We start from the raw sequence: 18,186 nt of genomic DNA on the forward strand, positions 1-18,186 counted from the left end.
TCGCCAGTGCCCTCAGATCCTGCTCTCCTCCTGTACTCCCGGCCCTCAGTTAGGTTCGCTGGCCTCCCTCCCCGAGCTCCTGATGCCAGCTCAGGTCCCTGCAGCCAGTTGCCCCTGCCGCTGAGCCTCGAGCCCTGCTGCACCTCTGCTTTGCCTGTGCCACCCGCACCCCACCCCCGCGCCCAGCCCTCCTACCCCACCTCGGCTCCCAGGAAACCCAGTATTGAAACAGGTGCCGCCCGTCGGCTCCGGGACTGGCGGGAAGGGGTGGGATACCAGGGGACACATGGAGTCGTGGGAGCCAGATCAGAGGGTTGTTGAGGGCGTGGCTGCGCCAAGGTTGTGTCCCCGACCCCAAGACTTTTTGGGTGGGCCCACAGGGGCTAAGCATGCATGGGTCTTTCTCACTTGTGTGTCCTAATTTCTGCGGCTACTGGTGCTTTTTGACCTATGAGTGGCTCAGGGTAAGAAGCAAGGGATAGACATCTTTGGGGTCCGTTTGTCCCTTGTGGGTGCCTGTGTGGGAACCTGAGTGCGAGCCTCGACGATAACTGAGACTGGTACCGCTACACAAGAAGTCATCCCTCGGTATCCTCTTCTGGAGATGCTCCCAGAGGGAGGTGAGCAGGGGAAAAGGGTCCCTGTAGTCTCGAGAGTCCAATTGCTTCCATTCCAAAGCTTTGTACTGAGACAGTCCCCTAGGCGCTCCGCTCCGGTGCCAAGAGGAAGCGCAGCGGATTTCTGCGAAAGAGCTTACTATGGTTGGCCATGACCTAGTAAGAGCCTGGAGCCCATCAGTGTGGTGCGAGAGGGCAATGGGGAGCAATCGGGACTTAGGGTTCGGAGAGGGCAATGCGGGGCAGAGCACAGGCCGAGACGCCCGCTCCACCTTGGTTCTAACGCTCTGCTGTAGCCGATTTCAAGTTCTTCATATTTTAACAAGGAAACCCACGGTTTTTATTAGCAGGACACCCTGCACACGGACACGGCAACAGTTGGTGGTGACTGCTAAAGGGGGATGGGATGAAACGGGGCAAGACGTCGTGGGCCCAAGGAGCTCTGGAGACTTGCCTTGACTTCATCATTAAATACATTTGTTCATTCAAATTATATCTAGGTAATCCACACTGAGATATTTTCTGCACTCACTTAGCCCTGAAGACTCAGCCAATGATCAGATGAGATCCTACAGCAGACAGCTGCCACCCTAAGGCAACTCAGCCCTTCCTGGAGATACAAGCACCGCTGGAAGACCCCTGCCAAGAAGGTTGAGAGGGTCTCAGGAGGAGGCAGCAAGCTCCAAGCCCAGAATAGCTATCCTCTGAAAAGCGGGAGGCCGGTGCAGACAGGGGCTTCCCTTGTGTGGAAAGAATGATTGAAATGACACCAGCGGGATGCCTCCCCAGGTAAAGACACTCGACACCAAGCCTGACCACCTGAGTTGGATGCCCAACCCCCACTTGGCGGAAGGAGAGGACAAATTCCTTTCAGGTTTTCCTCTGACTTCCTATTGGTCCACAGTGATATGCACACACCCTCGATAAATAACTAAATAAATGATTGCAACTTCAAAAGCCCACAAATGTTACCCTGGTCAGTGCCAAATCTGTCACTCTACAGATCCCAACGAACCTTTGATTGCCAAGGGAACGGATCTCAAGAAACCCTGCAACTGTATCCTGTCACTTTTTCTGATGCCTTTCCCAGTATCATGGGATTGTTTTCCTTCTGGAATGATGGAGAGCACCTTCCATACAGCTTCCTGACCCCTCCATGCACGGTGCTGGGCTAGGCATCAAAGTAGGAAATCCACACAGACGGAATGCTACCAACTGCCTAAGAAGCTTCACCCAAATGGGGCTACTTCTCTGTGTCCTTTCATTTTCTAAAAAGACCTTGTAGTAAACACTAAAATGGGCTCTGAGCTAATACCACGGTCACGTGGGAGGGTGGGGGGTGCAAATACATGTGTACATGTGTAGAGACCAGATGACAACCTTAGGTGTCACTCGTCCAGCACGGTTCCTGCTGCCTATTCCGCCTCAACTTGTCACATAGGCTAGGATGAGTATGGGGTGAGCCCCAGGGATCCACTCATCTCTGCTCCTCAGTGGGGGGGTTGCACATGTGTGCCATCATTCTGACTTTTTTTTAAATGGATATTCAGAGGATTGAGCTTAGGTCTTCATACTTAAGAGGCAAGCTAAGTACTTACCAACTGAGCTAAGGCTTTCAGTCCCTCCTGCGGTCACATCTCCTTCATTAATGTGTGTGAGATCTCATGATAATGAGACACCCATAAGTGAACAGATGAGGATGTCAGCAACAGTCTGATAGGACGCCCTGTGTGGCCAGCCCAGGAGGGAAAAATCCCCCTTTCCTCCATGATAAGAGGGCCCAACACGGGGCTGGAGAGATGGCTCAATGGTTAAGAGCACTGACTGCTCTTCCAGAGGTCCTGAGTTCAATTCCCAGCAACCACATGGTGGCTCACAACCATCTGTAATGGGATCTGATGCCCTCTTCTGGTGTGTTTGAAGACAGCTACAGTGTACTTATGTATTATAAATAAATAAATCTTTAAAAAAAAAAAAAAGAGGGCCCAACACAACCCTACCTCTCCCAAGCAGATCCGCAGAATAAGGTGTCCAGTGGGCAGCTTACTGCTGGGCTCATTGTAGCTTTCTGGGTATCAGTTTGCTAAACCACCTAACACTGTGGGTTCCTGCTGGTCATAGTTCTTTGGGGGTGCATGTTTTTATACAGTATCCATTTGGACATCCATCCTCAGTCCTCTTTCCCACATGCCTTGGTCTTCAGATAGTTCATCTTTCCAAGTCATTGATCACTGAGCCTCCCAAAACCATGGTTCTAGGCAGGTTTCTGCTCCTTACACTTCTTTATTCAGACAAGACAGACCATAGGACACAGCAGTCAATCATTCTGGGCACAGGAGGAGGTTTTATTGACTACTGTCCATCAGGGTCGGCAATATGTGGGACTGCAAGACTGTAGTTGTCCACTTTAGGTTGGTGCCGTCTTGCCATGCTCCTGTAGATGTGGATCAAAGAATTGAGGCCATGACGCAGATGTCAATCTGGAAGGGATAATGGACTACCTGCTGGTCAACTTGTTCTATGTTTTACATGCCACATCTGCTTGACAACAGACACGACTGTGTACTTGTAACCATGTGGTTGGCTAGATCAGATAATATCTAGCTCATAATGGAAACTGTGGTCACTTAATTCTCAGAAATAGAAGAGTTGTCTGATGGAAAAATAACTTATCTGTAAAAGGCCATTTGACTCTACAACCCTTTAGATCTGCACCATGATTCTCCTGTTGGTTCCTGCTAGACATTATCCAGCCAAAGCTGCCTCATGTGTCCTTGGCTTTGTTAGACTGTAAGATCCAAGCCAGAGCAGCTGAAAGTACAGGCTGGTGGACTAGAGTCACCATATCGCTGTTCCCCAGTCAGAACTGGGATGCTGACTTGTAGGCTCCACCTGTAAGTCATACATGTATTTAAGGATGGTGAAAGCCACAGCCCTTCCCTTTGGATCTGGGAAATCCAAGCTGCCTCATAAAGAGGTCAACAAAGAGTGAACCCTGTAGCCAGCACCCATTGCTTCACTTCAGTGAAGCATTTTGGAAGGGACTTGTCCAATCTCAGTTGAGTCTTGCTCCTGTGAGGCAGAAACAAGGTGTCCCTGCCAACTCCTGCTCAGATTTCAGATTCTTGAGCAGAATAAATGGTGGCCGTTGTTTCAAGCCACGTACATTAGGGTGTGGTTTGTTATGCAGCAATAGATACCCGGAACATACAGACGAAAGTGGGACTTGGTCCAAAGATCAAATGAGACCTGGGAGGCTTTCTCTGTGACCCCTGTTGATGGGACATAGAGCTACGTAAGGAAAGTTCTGATGGTCACAAAAGAGATGGTGCAAGTGTTGGGGGCGGTGAAGGATGCCGTGGATATTTGGCTCATGGCATGCTGAACTCACGTCTGTTCATTCCTGCCAGGTATGAGCTGGCAAGGACAAAGCATTTCATGTCCTTTGTGATTCCTTCGTATCACACACATGATGGACTCATCCCTTGCACTTCACATGCCACAATGAAGTTTCTTTTTTACTCTCAAGGTTCTGTGGTGAAAGCTCAGGGTTTTATACACAGTGGGCAAGCACCCCATCTCTGAGTCATATATATATATATATATATATATATATATATATATATATATATATATATATATATCTCCCCAGCGCTTTTTAAAAAATCGAGACAAGCTCTCCTATGTAGCCCAGACTGGCCTCAAACCCAAAAACCTTCCTGCTTCAGCCTCCCAAGTAGCTGAGATCACAGGCATTTATCATCACACTCCCTGTAATTTCTTTAAGAGAGGAACAGAGATGGACAATAAACAGGAAATTCTCTGGTGGTTTTGCAGTATAGAGGGATGAAAGAAATAGGCCTCACTCAAGAAACATGAGACAGTTTAACATGATGTTTATCTGCAAGTGGGAAATCTTACATTTGCCTGCCCACAGGAATGGCTCCCTCAACGCCATGTGGACTGTACTCCAAGTAAAGGATGCGAAAACTTGGAAACTGGCCATGGAGACAAAGGCCTGTAACCCCAGCATTAAGAAAGCTGAAGTAGGAAGTTTACAGGCTCAAGGCCAGCCTAAGCTATGTAGCAAGTTCAGGGCTGGCCTGAGCTATACAAGCCTCAAAACTGCTCAGGGAAGAAAGACAAACTACAGCAGCCCTTAAGGCTCAGACGGTTTGGAAGTGAATCACATTCCAACGCCACAGGGACAGAGTTCCTCAGCTGCAGACCTGAAGGCCTTTTGTGAATTCATGTCCTCTGTGGACTAGGCAATCCTCCACTCTTGGACTTGCCCACCTTCTCAACCTTCTCTGACCTGGGACGGCTCTGCTGCTCTACTTCCTTGTGTGACCAACAGACTACAATCTCAATTCTAAAATATCTGGAGACAACTGACTAGAATATTTAACTCTTTCCACTTCAAGGATGCTAAGATTCCAAGAACTTGTAAAAAAATTTTTTTTTTTTACAAAAACTGTAAAGACTGAAGGCAGTGCAGCTCCGTGCTAGAGTTCTCACAGAAGTGAGGCCGTGGGCTCCACCTCCAGCACTGCCAAACTTTCTTTTTTGTTTCGTTTCTTTTTAAATAAAATTTATTCATTTGTGTGCATTGGTGTTTTGCCCGCATGTATGTCAGTGTGAGAGTCTTAAACACCCCAGGACTGGAGTTGTAGACGGTTGTAAGCTACCATGTAGGTGCTGAGAATTGAACCTGGGTCCTTTGGAAGAGTAGCTAGTCTTAACTCTGAGTCATCTAGCAAGCAGTAGCGGTGCATGCCTTTGATCCCAGCACTCTGGAGGCAGAGGCGGGTGCTGATGGATCTCTTGAGTTTGAGGCCAGCCTGGCCTACAGAGCCAAACTTTCAAGACCATTTACTCTAACCTCAGCCACTGAAGCCCAGTCCCCAGTCCCTCCCCCCAAACCCTTAACAAGATCTGCTTAAGGAGAGCCAGGCTTCTTTTATTTTGTAAGTACAGTATGTGTAGTATACATGTGTGCCTACATGCTCACATGTGTGTGCACATATGTAGTGTAGCATATGTGTATGTGTGAAGAGTTGAAATTAACATGGGGTCTTCCACTATGCCTTATATGTTAAGGCTGGGAAGGTCTCTCTACTGAACCTACAGCTTCCCTTCTGGGTAGTCTGGCTAACCAGCTTGTTCCAGGGATTCCTTCTGATTCCTGAGCACTGGGACCACAGGTAGGCTTCATCTACCTCTGGCTCTTATGTAGGCTCTGGTTAATCCAAACTCCAGCCCTCACATCTGCACAGCAAGCGCTTCTCTCTAGCCACACAAGCCCTTTTGTTTTTTCTATTCTACATAAAGCAGATTCAGTCAGGAACATTAAATCTTGCTTTAGGTTTCTTAGAAAAACCAAGGCCTCCTTAGCCAGGTCCCAGAAGACTTGGGGAAGTCCTCATCTGGTTCCCATCCTTGCCAACTAAGTGACATTGCTATCTGGATATGTTCCCACCCACCCTAGCACCCTGGCTTCTCCAGGGCTGTCTCTACCCAAGCTGCTCACTAGAACCACCCCAGGGTGCTTCAAGCAAGACAAGCAGGCTTGGATCAGAGCCTGAGGGCCAGGAGCAATGTCCACTTGCTCTTCACTGACCGTCAAAGAGCAATGCCTCATTCTGTTGTCACAGTTGTCACCTTGATGACTAGAACTATACAACCATTAATTTCAACATTCATCACTCACAAGGGGTGCCCCTCCCCTTGGCTGTTTAGATGTGGTGAGATGGCATGACATCACTCATTTCTTTAGTCATTACAATAAAAGCAAAGGCTGGGGGCTGGAGAGACTGCCCATCAGCTAAGAGCATGTACTGCTCTTGTAGGATACCAGAGCAACGGAGTCTTCTTCCTACCATCTTAGTCGGACACAGTGTCTGTCCCTTGACAACTTGGGGTTTAAAGCGTAGACTAAATTTTAAAAATTCAAGCCAGGACAGTTTATGTGAGTGACTACCAGAGCCATGTTCACTACAAGGCCAGACAGCCACTCTGCCTGGTAGGTCAGCAGTCGCCAGCCTGTCCTGGGCCATCAGTGCTGACATCCTTGTCTAGCTGACTCTGGCCTGGGCCTGGTTCACACTCTGTTCTAAATGAGAGTCTCCATAGACCTCCCCACACAAAACGACAAACTGGCTTGACTCTACTGAGTCTACTCTGTGTCTGAGCCCTCATACACCCCAGTTTCTCTTTCCCTCATTACTCTTGTTCGCTGATGATGCCTCTACTGTGTGCCAGTCACTTAAGAACAGGGTAGCCTACTCTAAGAAGAGGATACATTATTTCTAGTTAACTCTAAATACAAACAGCAAAAAACGGAAGCTAGCCCCAAATTTGTATTAACCAAATGCACAAGAAAGTTATAAAAATATTTTATTGATGTTACAGAAAAAAAGTATATATACTTGAACATTATTAAAAGAACTTAAGTTGAAAAATGTTAAAAACCCAATAACTTAGATAATGATAAAATCCAGAATAACAGGAAACCATAAGATACTTTCATTTGGTCCTCTTACCTAAAAAGCTGTGACAAATACGAGCTCTCCAATGACTACTAACAGTGGCAACACGATTCTGTCATGCTTCATCCAACCACCTATATACAAGGGCAGCTAGCCTTCAAGTAGATGGGCCAGACTGTAAACCTGGGGACTGTGCTCCTGTGAGGAGCCACTACCATCTCCAAAATCTGACAGATTAACGCTCTCTAGCTCTGTCTAACAAAACTGCTGAAAATCAATCACTTGTTTTGAACACCCAAGAGAAAGATCATTTATTCTGATTTCCACAGCAGATCTAGAAAGTCACCAATTTTCCAGGGAAACAACTCACTTCAGAGACACTAGTGCACAGTGAGCTTCTCCTTTGTGTCAGCGGACAAGCTGGACGCTTTGTTCACTTTAAATGGTCATGTTCTTAAGTCTGGAAGAAAACAGCATTTATGTGCCAAGTGAAACATCGCAAGCTCTTGAATTCCCATTAAAAACAAAGTGTTGCACCTGGAGAGATGGTGCAGTGGTGAAGGGCACGGGCTGTTCTTGCAGAAGACTTGGATTCAATTCCCTGCACCCACATGAAAGCTCACGATCTCTTTAACTCCAGTTCTAAGGCATCCTGTGCCTTCTTCTGGCCTCCGAGGGTACCAGAGGCACATGAGATGCATACATACACAAACAAGCATATATACAAACACTCATACACACAAATATATACTTAAAAAAGAAAAACAGGGCAATCTTCACGGCTCCCAGCACCACACTACTCTCACTGCCAAGCATACACCAGGCACGTAGAAGTCCAAAGCACCCAAACACCTAAGAACAGCCAAATCGTCAGAGCCCAAGATCTCCATTCACTGGGGAAGGGGTGTGAGGAGAGAAAGGTGGGAATCAGGGCCAGCCAAAGCTGTGGGAATAGGATGATACAGGGACTCTAAACCTCTTAAAGTGAGATGTGCACAGGAACAAGGGGTCCCATAGGTCTCATTGGTCTCTGGACACAGTTTGATGCTGGAAGACAATGTTTGTGTCAGCGTGATGATGGCCAGCAACTCGCCTCTGACTAGCAACAGCAGGATCACATGTACCTCCACACCGCACTCCCCACTAAGGGCAGCAGGGTGCACACACTCAGTCAGCTGGAACACCCTGGCCCTGAGCCCCACCCGTCATTCTGACCTCCACTTCCCTGAGTCTCACTTCCCCTGTGTGCAAGTAGCCCCTTTCAAGTGGATTTTCTCTAAGTCAGATGTATCTGGCATGAGGGGAGGAACTATAATGTCTCTTTCACCCTAATCCTAACACCCTATACACTTATTTAATAAACGTTTATCAATACTCCCAACCTGGGCAGGGACACATAAATTCTCTAAATAGTAGAAAAAGGGCAGAATTTTTTAAGATTCATTTTTATTGTATGCACCTGAGTGGTTTGCCTGTGTGTGTGTGTGTGTGTGTGTGTGTGTGTGTGTGTGTGTGTGTGTACAGCACATGTGCACCTGACATCTGCGGAGGCCAAGGTGTTAGATCTGGATGTAGAGTTACGGAAGGTTGTGAGCCACAACAGAGATGCCAGGAATTGAAAGCAGGTCCTCTGCAAGAGGAACCAGTGATCTTCACCAGTGAGCCATGTCTTCGGTCCCTGAAAAGAATTTTTTAAAAAGGGCTAGGGTACCATTCATCCAATATCTATAGAAAATGGCAGAACTGTCCCCAGCTGGCTAGGATCTCCTGATTCCCATACTACTTCTAAGAGCCATCCCGCCAACAGTCATGCACACAAGGAAAAATGGCCTCTTGTGAGCTTATCTACATTAAGACGAACATGCTGTCTTTACTCGTTCTTTGAAAGGCATGATGCTGTCTCTGAAAATCGAGCACTTAAAACTGGGAGGGGGCCTCAGTCCTTGCAGCTGTGCTCACTGGTGAAACGCTACAGCACAGACACAACAGGAAGTGATTCCCAGGCAGCCTGTCAGGGGGCTCTCAAGAAGGGACTGCAAGGTTCCACAGCTCACCGTGAGAAACAGGTATCTTACCTGGAGCTCATCCGAGGAGGGAGATGAACATCACGACCCCCATAAACTGGGTGAACAGCAGCAAGGGAGTGAAAAATGACCACACATTCCACAGAGCCAGGTTGAAGCTGAAAGAAACCACAACCAAACAGCTGACACCAGCAAGTAGGATGACACAAGTATATTACCCTCCAGAGTCCGGGTGGGAGCTCCGCTTGAGAACGTCCACCCATGCAGGTGTTCAGACCATGACCTGATGGGAAGGAGAGTTCTTTTTTTAAAGATTTATTTATTTCATATATATGATGAGTATACTGTCGCTGTCTTCAGACACACCAGAAGAGGGCATCGGATCCCATTACAGATGGTTGCGAGCCACCATGTGGTTGCTGGGATTTGAACTCAGGACCTTGGGAAGAGCAGTCAGTGCTCTTAACCGCTGAGCCATCTATTCAGCCCTGGGAAGGAAATTTCTGCCTGTGCTGAGAGAAGCTGCACTGTGACCTGGGGTAACACGGCCTCTCATCGCTAGCATGTGGGATGGCCCTCAAACTCAAATGGCTGCAGACTACTTTATCGTCTCAGGCATTATCATGGGAAAAAGGTGAAACGGCTCTTAAAATAGCATGAAAAACCAATGCTGTGCACGATGCTATAAAGCCTTCATCCCAAAAAACAGTATTCCTGTCACCAAATCAAATAAAACACTTCCTAAAAGCAGTTGAGTTTCAGTGACTGAACTGATAGAAGCAGAAGCTATCAGGGAAAGCATATAAAATTAAATACGCTCTCCAGACAGCTATGGGTTTTAATCTGTAATCCTGGAGAAATAGAGATGTCAAATAGCCACAAGCCACAGGACTAAAACTAATTTGATGTTTTTTGGGGATGTTCCTGCTACAGAATGAAAAGTGAAACAGCATCCTTGGTCCACCCTGACCTCACAGTGGCAAGTGTCCAACTGCAGGCGGAACTGGGTCAAAGAAAGGGCATTTGAGTGGAATGTACATAAAGAATTAAGATTTTCCCAAAAAGCAGAATCCAGTTTACATAAAGAAAACCCTAAGAGCAGAAGCTTGGTTTACTCTACATGTTTTTTTTGTTTTTTTTGTTTTTTTGTTATTTACAAGTTTTTCTTCAGTGAGCAAGTGTTACCTTTCCTTTTCCCTTTTCCTAAAATAGCCTCATTTCTTCACTGAGCATACATGAATTTACAAAGTGGACTCCCGCTGGCAACAGGGAATGGGTTGAACAGTCCTGGCCTGTGCGCACTGTGAAGGACATATAACCTTTAGAAGGCACAGCTACTTCCCCTGTACAAGAACTACAAGCTACAGTGTGCCACTAGACAATCTGGAAAAGCATGACAGGCGTCCCTTCCTACCTAGGAATCATTAGCTCGAAAATCTTGCAGACACCAAGTCTCGAAATGCTCAGTGGCCTTACGGGAGCACTGTCTCTGCAGAGCACCTGCGACTTTCCCCACGTCCTTATGTCAAATCCCTAGGATCCTTGCAGTGCCACACACTGTGAACTGCTGCCCAGGGCGCTATTCACTGTGTTGTTTAGAGAACAACAGAGAAAAAAGGACTGAACATGTTTAACACAGAGGACATTCACTTTGGGGGACAGTGGCTGGTGAGACAGCTCAACCACTTAGGAAGAGCCTGATGCTATGTAAGGAAGCTGGAGGAATGGACATTTAGATGTACAAGCCTTACCTTTCTGGGTATATGCATACACACAGAAGCCCAGCAGAGAGCAGGGGGCTCTTAACATCCTTCCAAGCAGCACCAACTATAAACAGCCTGACAGTGTGGCTGCATAACAGATACACTAGGATTCAGTTACACGGTGGTATGACAACTGGAGTGAATAGCTGCTGGGAGCAAACTACACGTGAACAGCACACACTGCATGTGTAGAGTTAAATACTAAAGACTGGTGACTGTACTGTTCAAAACACAGACAAACAGAACAGTGTTTATGGGATGCACAAAGAGGCCAGAGAGGGGGCAGCATTTGCCCGTGGCAGGAAGGCACAGTGAGGCAAAGGGAGGGAGCAGGAGGGACCATCAGGACAGCAGTTCTACTCCTCCCCAAACTAAGGCAGCAGCACTCGCCTTGTGATCAGTTCACTCGGCTGCACTTGGTTTTCCTTTTGTCTCATCCATCACAATGAAAGACACTTAATGAACAAAACACAATGCAGAGTATGCGCAGAAGTCACCTTCTCTGTCTTAAAGAACTAAGGCCGATTAAGGGAGAAAGAAATTGATAGGAGATCCCCAAAGAGCAGAGTGCCTGGGACACCCTTTTCCCTGGTGCACCGCTTGATTTGGGGTCTGGGTCCCACTCATCATTACCTGAACGCCAAGTGATTGCTTTTCATTCACACTCAACATCCACTCACCAGACCCCTGCTGCGATGAAAGTTGCAGTTGTGATGGGCACCAGCGTTGGGTACTTGACATCATATTCTTCAATCCCACGATACCATTCCAGATAGACTATGCAGTAAAATGCAATTGACAGGCTGACAAACAACAAGGCCCCACCAAAGAGAAACCAACTGTGGAGACAAAGAGGAAGAAAGCGAGTGTCAGCCGTGCTGGGGGAAGTATAGGCCGTAGCCTTGGCCTGGTAGGGGGCCTTGGGCACTCACCACGTTGACACCAGGCCTGTGCTTTCAACTGTCGCTCATCCCCACAGCCCTGGCCCAGTGTCTAATGTCTATACTGCCTCTGCCACTGGAGGGCATGTGGTCCCAGGCCCCCCACTTCATGCTGTGGTTGAACTGTGTGGGATCATTTCTGATGGCTACTTTGCTCACATTCAAGTCCTAGGAAAGCCTAATGAAAGGACACACACCTAAAGCACTAAAAAGTCGAACTCCCCAGCATGGTGGCACCAAGCAACACCCCCAGGCCCTCCTGGCATCCTGCCCAAGCCCTGCCAAGTAGGCACCATGACACCTGGTAGTGAGTCTGCTACCTCAGAAAATACGCTGCTGAAATCAGAGGCGTCCCTGACGCCATGCCAGACCCACCCTGAGCACCACCCAAGTTATAGGTCACATAAGAGCAGCCGCTGAGGTGGCATTTCAGATACTCTGCTCTCTCCCAGTAGGTTCTAAACCAGCAGAGAGATGAAGCTGGCTGGCTGATTAAAACCAAGTGTCAGTTTTGTTACTGATGGAGCTGAGGGAAGAGCGTGGCTCTGGGGAGTGTGAACAGAGCTTCTCTTGACACTAAATCCCACACACAGACATTCCTTGGTTCCAGACCCCAAACTCCCCCTTTGTCCGTGTGGCCTGTGGGAGTGTGGAAATAAAAGCCTGGAGAGCGAGCGGAGTCCACCCCCTTCAGGAAGCAGACACTCAAGAGAAAGGTGCTGGGCCCCAGTTCTCCATCTAAAACTCACTTAGGCAAGTCACATGACCTACCAAAGCGCCAACCCTCAGAACGGGCGTGGGGTGGGGATGGTGGTGTTAAAACATTGCTTCCTCATGAAAGATCGAGCAGTCTCTTTTTCGGAATTTAAATGAGCTACTTCACGTCTCGCACGGTTCTACCTGAAGACTTGGAGGACTGCATTTCCCATGATTCGGCATGACCAAGTTCCTGTCTGTGTCTTTTATGGCTCTGCTGCTGTGTCTAGCCACTGTTCCTGGCACGTTTAAACACATTCCTCATGTGCCAGGTCAGACATCACCTACATCTCCCCCTTTTCTGATACCCGACAGCCTCCACATTATTCACGCATGGTGCATAACCTCTGCTCCGTGGTCAGCCCCTGGGATGAGAGAGGACAGGATCCGCCCTTGGGTATGAAGGGCTATTTGACACTAGGACTCAGACCTAAGCGCCTGACTCCTCCCGCTGACCTCCAAGGCAACTAACTCTGAGTCACACCCTCTAATCACCCCCGTGGTAACTACTCGGCCCTAACTACTCTGAAACACACCCTTCTCGGGTCACAGTTCCCACTCCTCCTCTGGTTCTCAGGCCTTTATTCTCCAGTCTTCTGGAGGCACAAGTAAAAATTTTAAATTGCATCCATACAAGGTACAATGGCATAATCTACTGCATGTAACATGGTAAAATGACTATTAGAATTAGCTTACATCAGGTAGCTAACAGTGTATATATAAGGGTAATGGGAGGGGTCCTGAGAAGACAACATAGGATAACTAAGATCTCACATACACCATACCCCCGAAACTTACTAGGCTTATATGTGCAAACCTGCACCTTTTGGCTAAAGCGTCTTGCTTTTTTCTGTATCATCAACAGTTGATTCAACATCATGTCTGATAGAGACTAACAATGCCAGAGGTCAACAGTGTGCATGCACATGTATATATGTGCCTGCATGCGTGTGCATGTGCATGTACATGTGTGTATATGTAGGCCAGAGGTCAACACTGGATGTCTTTCTTGGTCACTCTCCACCTTCTCTCACAGACGTGGAGCTCCCTGATTCAGTCAGTAAGTCCAGGGATCCCCATCTCCACCTACCCAGAGCTGTGATTATAGGCACCAAACTGGCTTTTTCTTTTCTTGTTTTCTTCTTTTTTCTGTTCTTTGTCTTTTAATGTAGGTTCTGGGGATCAAACTCAGGTCAACGTGCTTGTAATAGCAAGCATTTCACCAACCGAGCCAGCTCACCATCTCTTACCTGTTTTGAGAATTCAACTGACAAGCTGTAACAAACGGAACATGAAGCAACGAGGGATTTTGTTCTTTTCTTTCTTTTTTTGATTATTTGAGACAGTTTCACTAACGTAGCCCTGGATGTCCTGGAACTCGATGTGTAGATCAGGCTGGCTTTGAACTCAAAGAGATCCCCCTGCCTCTGCCTCCCGAGTGCTGGGATTCAGAGCATATGTCTCTACACCTGTCGAAACAAGGTTTTCTTACCTATTGGTGTGAAAATTTTCTTTAAAGGTTTTAAAGAAATCAACGTAATAGGTCACAATGATGGACGCCAAAATCCAGAATCCAGAGTGAATGTTAAGTCTTGGAAGAGGCCTCTCCTTTCTCTCAACAGCTGTGGGTGTCTCTATAAAATAGGGGAGATTTTGAGTTATGAACTTGCCCAATGTTTTATACCAGATGAAGTCATGTCCTAGAGCTTCCCAGGAACTAGAACCCCACCCACTACAGTGCCAACTCCTTCTGTCAGACCGTGAGCATAAGTTTATATGGAGGGGCAGAGATGTAGCCCAATGGTAGAATGCATCTTCAGTATGCATGAAGCCTTGAGTTCTACACCAAGAACCAACCAAACAAATAACTAAAACGGCAGATTAACATTTGCTGAAATGGTTAACAGGTGCTCACTAGAAAATATGCTCAACATACTAGTTATTCCTGCAAAAAGAATCTTGGAATCTTAAACCTTCATAATCCTCTAGATACAGCAGTGGCATCCAGAAGTATGGTCATTTATTTCACATTTCCTCTAGGAAAGTAATTAGTCATGTTAACTACGTAAAATGTCAAAAACATGGGAAAGAGAGGATTCTGTGGGTAAGATGCTTGCTGCACAAACATGAGAACCCGAGTTCATCCCCAACACCCACATAAAACTGAACATGGCAGTGCATGACTGTAACTCCAACGCTGGGACAGAGACAGGTGGATCCTGGGGCCAAGGGACACCTAGTCTCAGAAAAAAAAAAAAAAAAAGAATGCGGAGATCAACAGAGGAAGATGCCCAACGTTAATAATCTCGGGCCTCCAAAAGCACGTGCACCAATTAGTGTGTGTGCATACACTAATAAAAAGAAAATGCCAAATACAGTAAAACTTACACAAGGTATTTTAAACAGACATCAGCTTTTGGGGTACCTCCAACATGGAATGGAACACTAGAGCTCTAGCCCCAGAGCACAGCATGGACTGCAGGGTTGACAGGTAAGTCATGGCTCTCCCTGCAAACAAAATGAAGGGATTCTGGCATGCCCTCTCTGTATTGTCACATGAGGACTGCTGGTCTCCAAGTGAGGTCCAGATGACTATCAGAGTCTCTGGAGAGGTTAGCCCTAACACAAATTCTTGAAGATAGTCTCAAAATGTATACACTTTCATGCCTTGGCACAATGTTGCCAGGGTTTATTTAGAAAAAGCTAACAAATAAACAAAGGTTCTACAACATCCAGGTCAAATGGCTCTAAAATAAACCGTCTCTCATCCTTGCCGTTCTCCAGCCTATAGGCAACCAACATTATCAGTTCCTATGGAATTTTCTTATTCTGTGCATCCACGGGGGGGGGGGGGGGGGGGTTTAAAAAGATACATAACGGATTGTAGCTGGTACCCAAATGGTGGCATGTCATGTATTGTTCTGAGGTTCCTTCTGAAAACTACCCACGGAGACATAGAAAAGTCTATCTGATGTACCAGGCAGAGATACATCTCATCCAAACTTATTTTGCTAGCTTTCTGCTGACAGGCATCTAGGTATATCCATCCATCCATATCACAGCAAAGCTGAAGTGAAACACTCTGCATACGTCTTTGTATAGGTTCTTGGGTTAATTCTTAAGACTAGGAAAATACGGTTAGTTTTCATTTTCAAGGGTGTTTCCAAGCTGGTGTGTTAAGTCAGCTCTCCACGGAATGCGGAAATGCAGCTCAGGGGAGGATGCGAGGGTTGCAAGACCTGTCAGGACCCTGGACACCGACTCGCGGCCCTACAAGGTAAGCCCTGGGACCGAGAATCTGGGGAGCCTCACCTGCCTTGGCCTCCTCCTCGCAGTCCAGCTCCACTTCAGGAGGAAATAGGTAACGCCGCCGAAGCTGCTCCCGAGCCCACGGAGCGTCCATCTTGACGCCCGCCAGTGCGACGGAAGTGACTGCATGCAGCACTTCCGACGCCAGGCCCAGGGGCGGAGTCTCCGGACGCTCGGATTAAAACTGTATTACCTTGGCGGTTTTAGTGAGCAAAGAACCCGAGCTAACTCACCAAGACGAATTTGAACTTTAAAATACTGATCTCTGGTCTCAGGAGCAGTTAGTCCCTGGTTATTCCTATCTATGGAAGCTCTAAACGACCAAGATTAGCCTTGCCTCTGGCTGCGCGACCCCAAGAACATCCAGCTTCCAGCCTCTAAGCACAGAAAACCTTCTGTCCAAGTCTGAACTCCAGTCTCCTGGCTACTCTTGCTCTGTGAGGGTTGCTCCGCTAGTCTGAGATGAATTGTAGGCAGTCTCAGGAAGAGCAGAGAACTGTCATATCAGGGAGAAGCAACCTCTGAGATAAAAATAAATCGCACTCCCCCCACACCCCAGTCGGTTTACCAAAAAGCAAGAAAGTGACAGAGTTCTGATTCAGTATTCTGAGCCCCAATGATGGGTGTTTTCCCTCACCTTCAAGGTTGTTCAGAAGTATAACTCTGAGACAGATGATAATGCCTCAAGATCCTCAACTCTCACTTTCATAGCCTAGAAGAGTGAAAGCATGCACTCAGACTAACTCTGCAGGATGCTCCCTCCCAGATGTGATGACACCGTTTGCCTCCAGAGTCTGCAGTCCTCTTAAAAATAAACTTCAGCTTTCCCCAGTTTCTGGGAATTCATTTTAGAAGCAATTCCCCTTGTTCCCATTTGCTGCAGATAAGTTTTTTGTTTGCTTTTGGTTTTTTGTTTTCTGTGATCACTACTTTGGTGTTCTGTTCATTTTGTCTCTGGTAATACCGACAGGTTGCAGGTCTTTGGGCAAGAAAAGAACCCAAGGCTATTTGCCTTTCTGTCTAATAGACATTATATCCACCTCTATATCTGATTTGTTGGACTTAAGGGAAGACCACTGGTTTAGAGCCTCTTCTCTGGGCTTGTGAAAAACGACCCTCTCTGGACTGTGGGAACCAGCCTGCTTTTCCAGCCAATTGTTCCCACCACCCAATGCCCATAACATGCATTTCACTGGATCACGACTTTTTCCTCTATCAGGAACCCTATCGTTTATTCTCCTACTCTCCCTAGTGAGTCATGAGCTCAGAAAGTTTGCCCTTAACCAATCAAACATTTATTGCACCTGCTGTTTACTAAGAACTGCCCTGCATGAGGCCAGGCCATGGAAACGAGATGAGTAAGAACTGACCTTGCTCTTCAAGTGCCCCCGGTTCAAAACCGGCCTGAGATATAGCAGATAGTACAGGGCTCCTAGAAATGTCCAGAAATGTTTCATTAATCCAAGCAACATTTTTCTGACCAACTACTGACAGTAAATGTTCAGCATGGGGTAGGAATGTAATGGCGGAGACAATGTCAATACAGCGCCATAATAGAAATCAGCATTCAGGGTTTGGGGAGTATGGAAGAGAGGTCGTGTGCTCTGCCAGGGTGTGTAAGGAAGGCAAAGAGGTGAGCTGACTACAGCATCACATCCCAGCAGGAACATCTGAGCACTCTTCCATATGGTGTTGGGGGCCGATGAAGAAATAGTCCAGAAAGGGGTCATGTTTCTTTGAATTTGCTTCTGTTGTTACTTTAGCCTTTCTATGTCCTTTGAGGCAAAGAGCAACTGCTGAGCAGATCGGATGGCCTTTCTAAACAATAACTCCCTTTTCCTGGTTTTTCTTTTTCTTTCCAGGATCCTAAAGAACCAGATTCAGCTCTTCTCTGCTCTCCCCCTTTCCCCCCTGTACAAGATCAGAAAGTCTTGTTAACAGAACAGTCAGTTTGTCCCATCAACTAAGAAGGGTCACTGCTGGGTCTCCCTGGAAACTGGATAGTCCCACGAGAGTCACAGCCATTCTGGAGTTTCCATATGTGGTATATTTGGGTCAGGTCAAGTTTCCCCTGTGGTGTTTCTGAAGACTTTGTATTTAGATCTGAAATCCTTCCAGGTATCTCCCCTGGTATTTTTAACGGTACTGCCTTTACACCATGTTGATGATACTTAAAAGCTGATTGGAACCAGTCCAATATTTAATGACATCTTCTTTGCCGAGGCCTGTCTCCTAAGTCCTTCAGTGTATTCACCGTGACACCTTAATTATAGATATGTGATACAGGC

At 47.0% G+C, this 18,186-nt stretch overlaps 1 protein-coding gene across 2 annotated transcripts; it reads right to left on the bottom strand.

Annotated features, from left to right (window-relative positions):
- Nucleotides 1–6,996: 6,996 nt before the first annotated feature.
- Tmem128 (transmembrane protein 128) lies at nucleotides 6,997–16,725 on the bottom strand. Of its 2 annotated transcripts, none has more exons than XM_006251099.5 (5): nucleotides 15,902–16,725; nucleotides 14,082–14,223; nucleotides 11,573–11,731; nucleotides 9,181–9,287; nucleotides 6,997–8,783 (listed from the first exon to the last, which is right to left on the bottom strand). In XM_006251099.5, exons 1-4 carry the CDS (start codon nucleotides 15,990–15,992, stop codon nucleotides 9,188–9,190), a joined length of 492 nt encoding a protein of 163 aa, XP_006251161.1. In that variant the 5' UTR covers nucleotides 15,993–16,725; the 3' UTR covers nucleotides 6,997–8,783; nucleotides 9,181–9,187. The 2 variants fall into 2 exon arrangements, with proteins under 2 accessions (XP_006251161.1, NP_001101832.1); NM_001108362.2 differs by having other exon boundaries at nucleotides 6,997–7,565; nucleotides 15,902–15,996.
- Between the last annotated feature and the right edge of the window lie 1,461 nt (nucleotides 16,726–18,186).

This window comes from Rattus norvegicus, chromosome 14 (genome assembly GCF_036323735.1).
Source record: "Rattus norvegicus strain BN/NHsdMcwi chromosome 14, GRCr8, whole genome shotgun sequence".
Classification (NCBI taxonomy): Eukaryota; Metazoa; Chordata; class Mammalia; order Rodentia; family Muridae; genus Rattus; species Rattus norvegicus.

Bases quoted from the DNA above. Each gene is read 5' to 3' on its own strand.
- Tmem128 (XM_006251099.5), bottom strand. From the start codon at position 15,992: ATGGACGCTCCGTGGGCTCGGGAGCAGCTTCGGCGGCGTTACCTATTT. The intron at 14,224-15,901 runs GTGAGGCTCCCC...CCTATTTTATAG, and splicing joins CGAGGAGGAGGCCAAGGCAG to AGACACCCACAGCTGTTGAG. The intron at 11,732-14,081 runs GTAAGAAAACCT...TTGTCTCCACAG, and splicing joins GAAAATTTTCACACCAATAG to TTGGTTTCTCTTTGGTGGGG.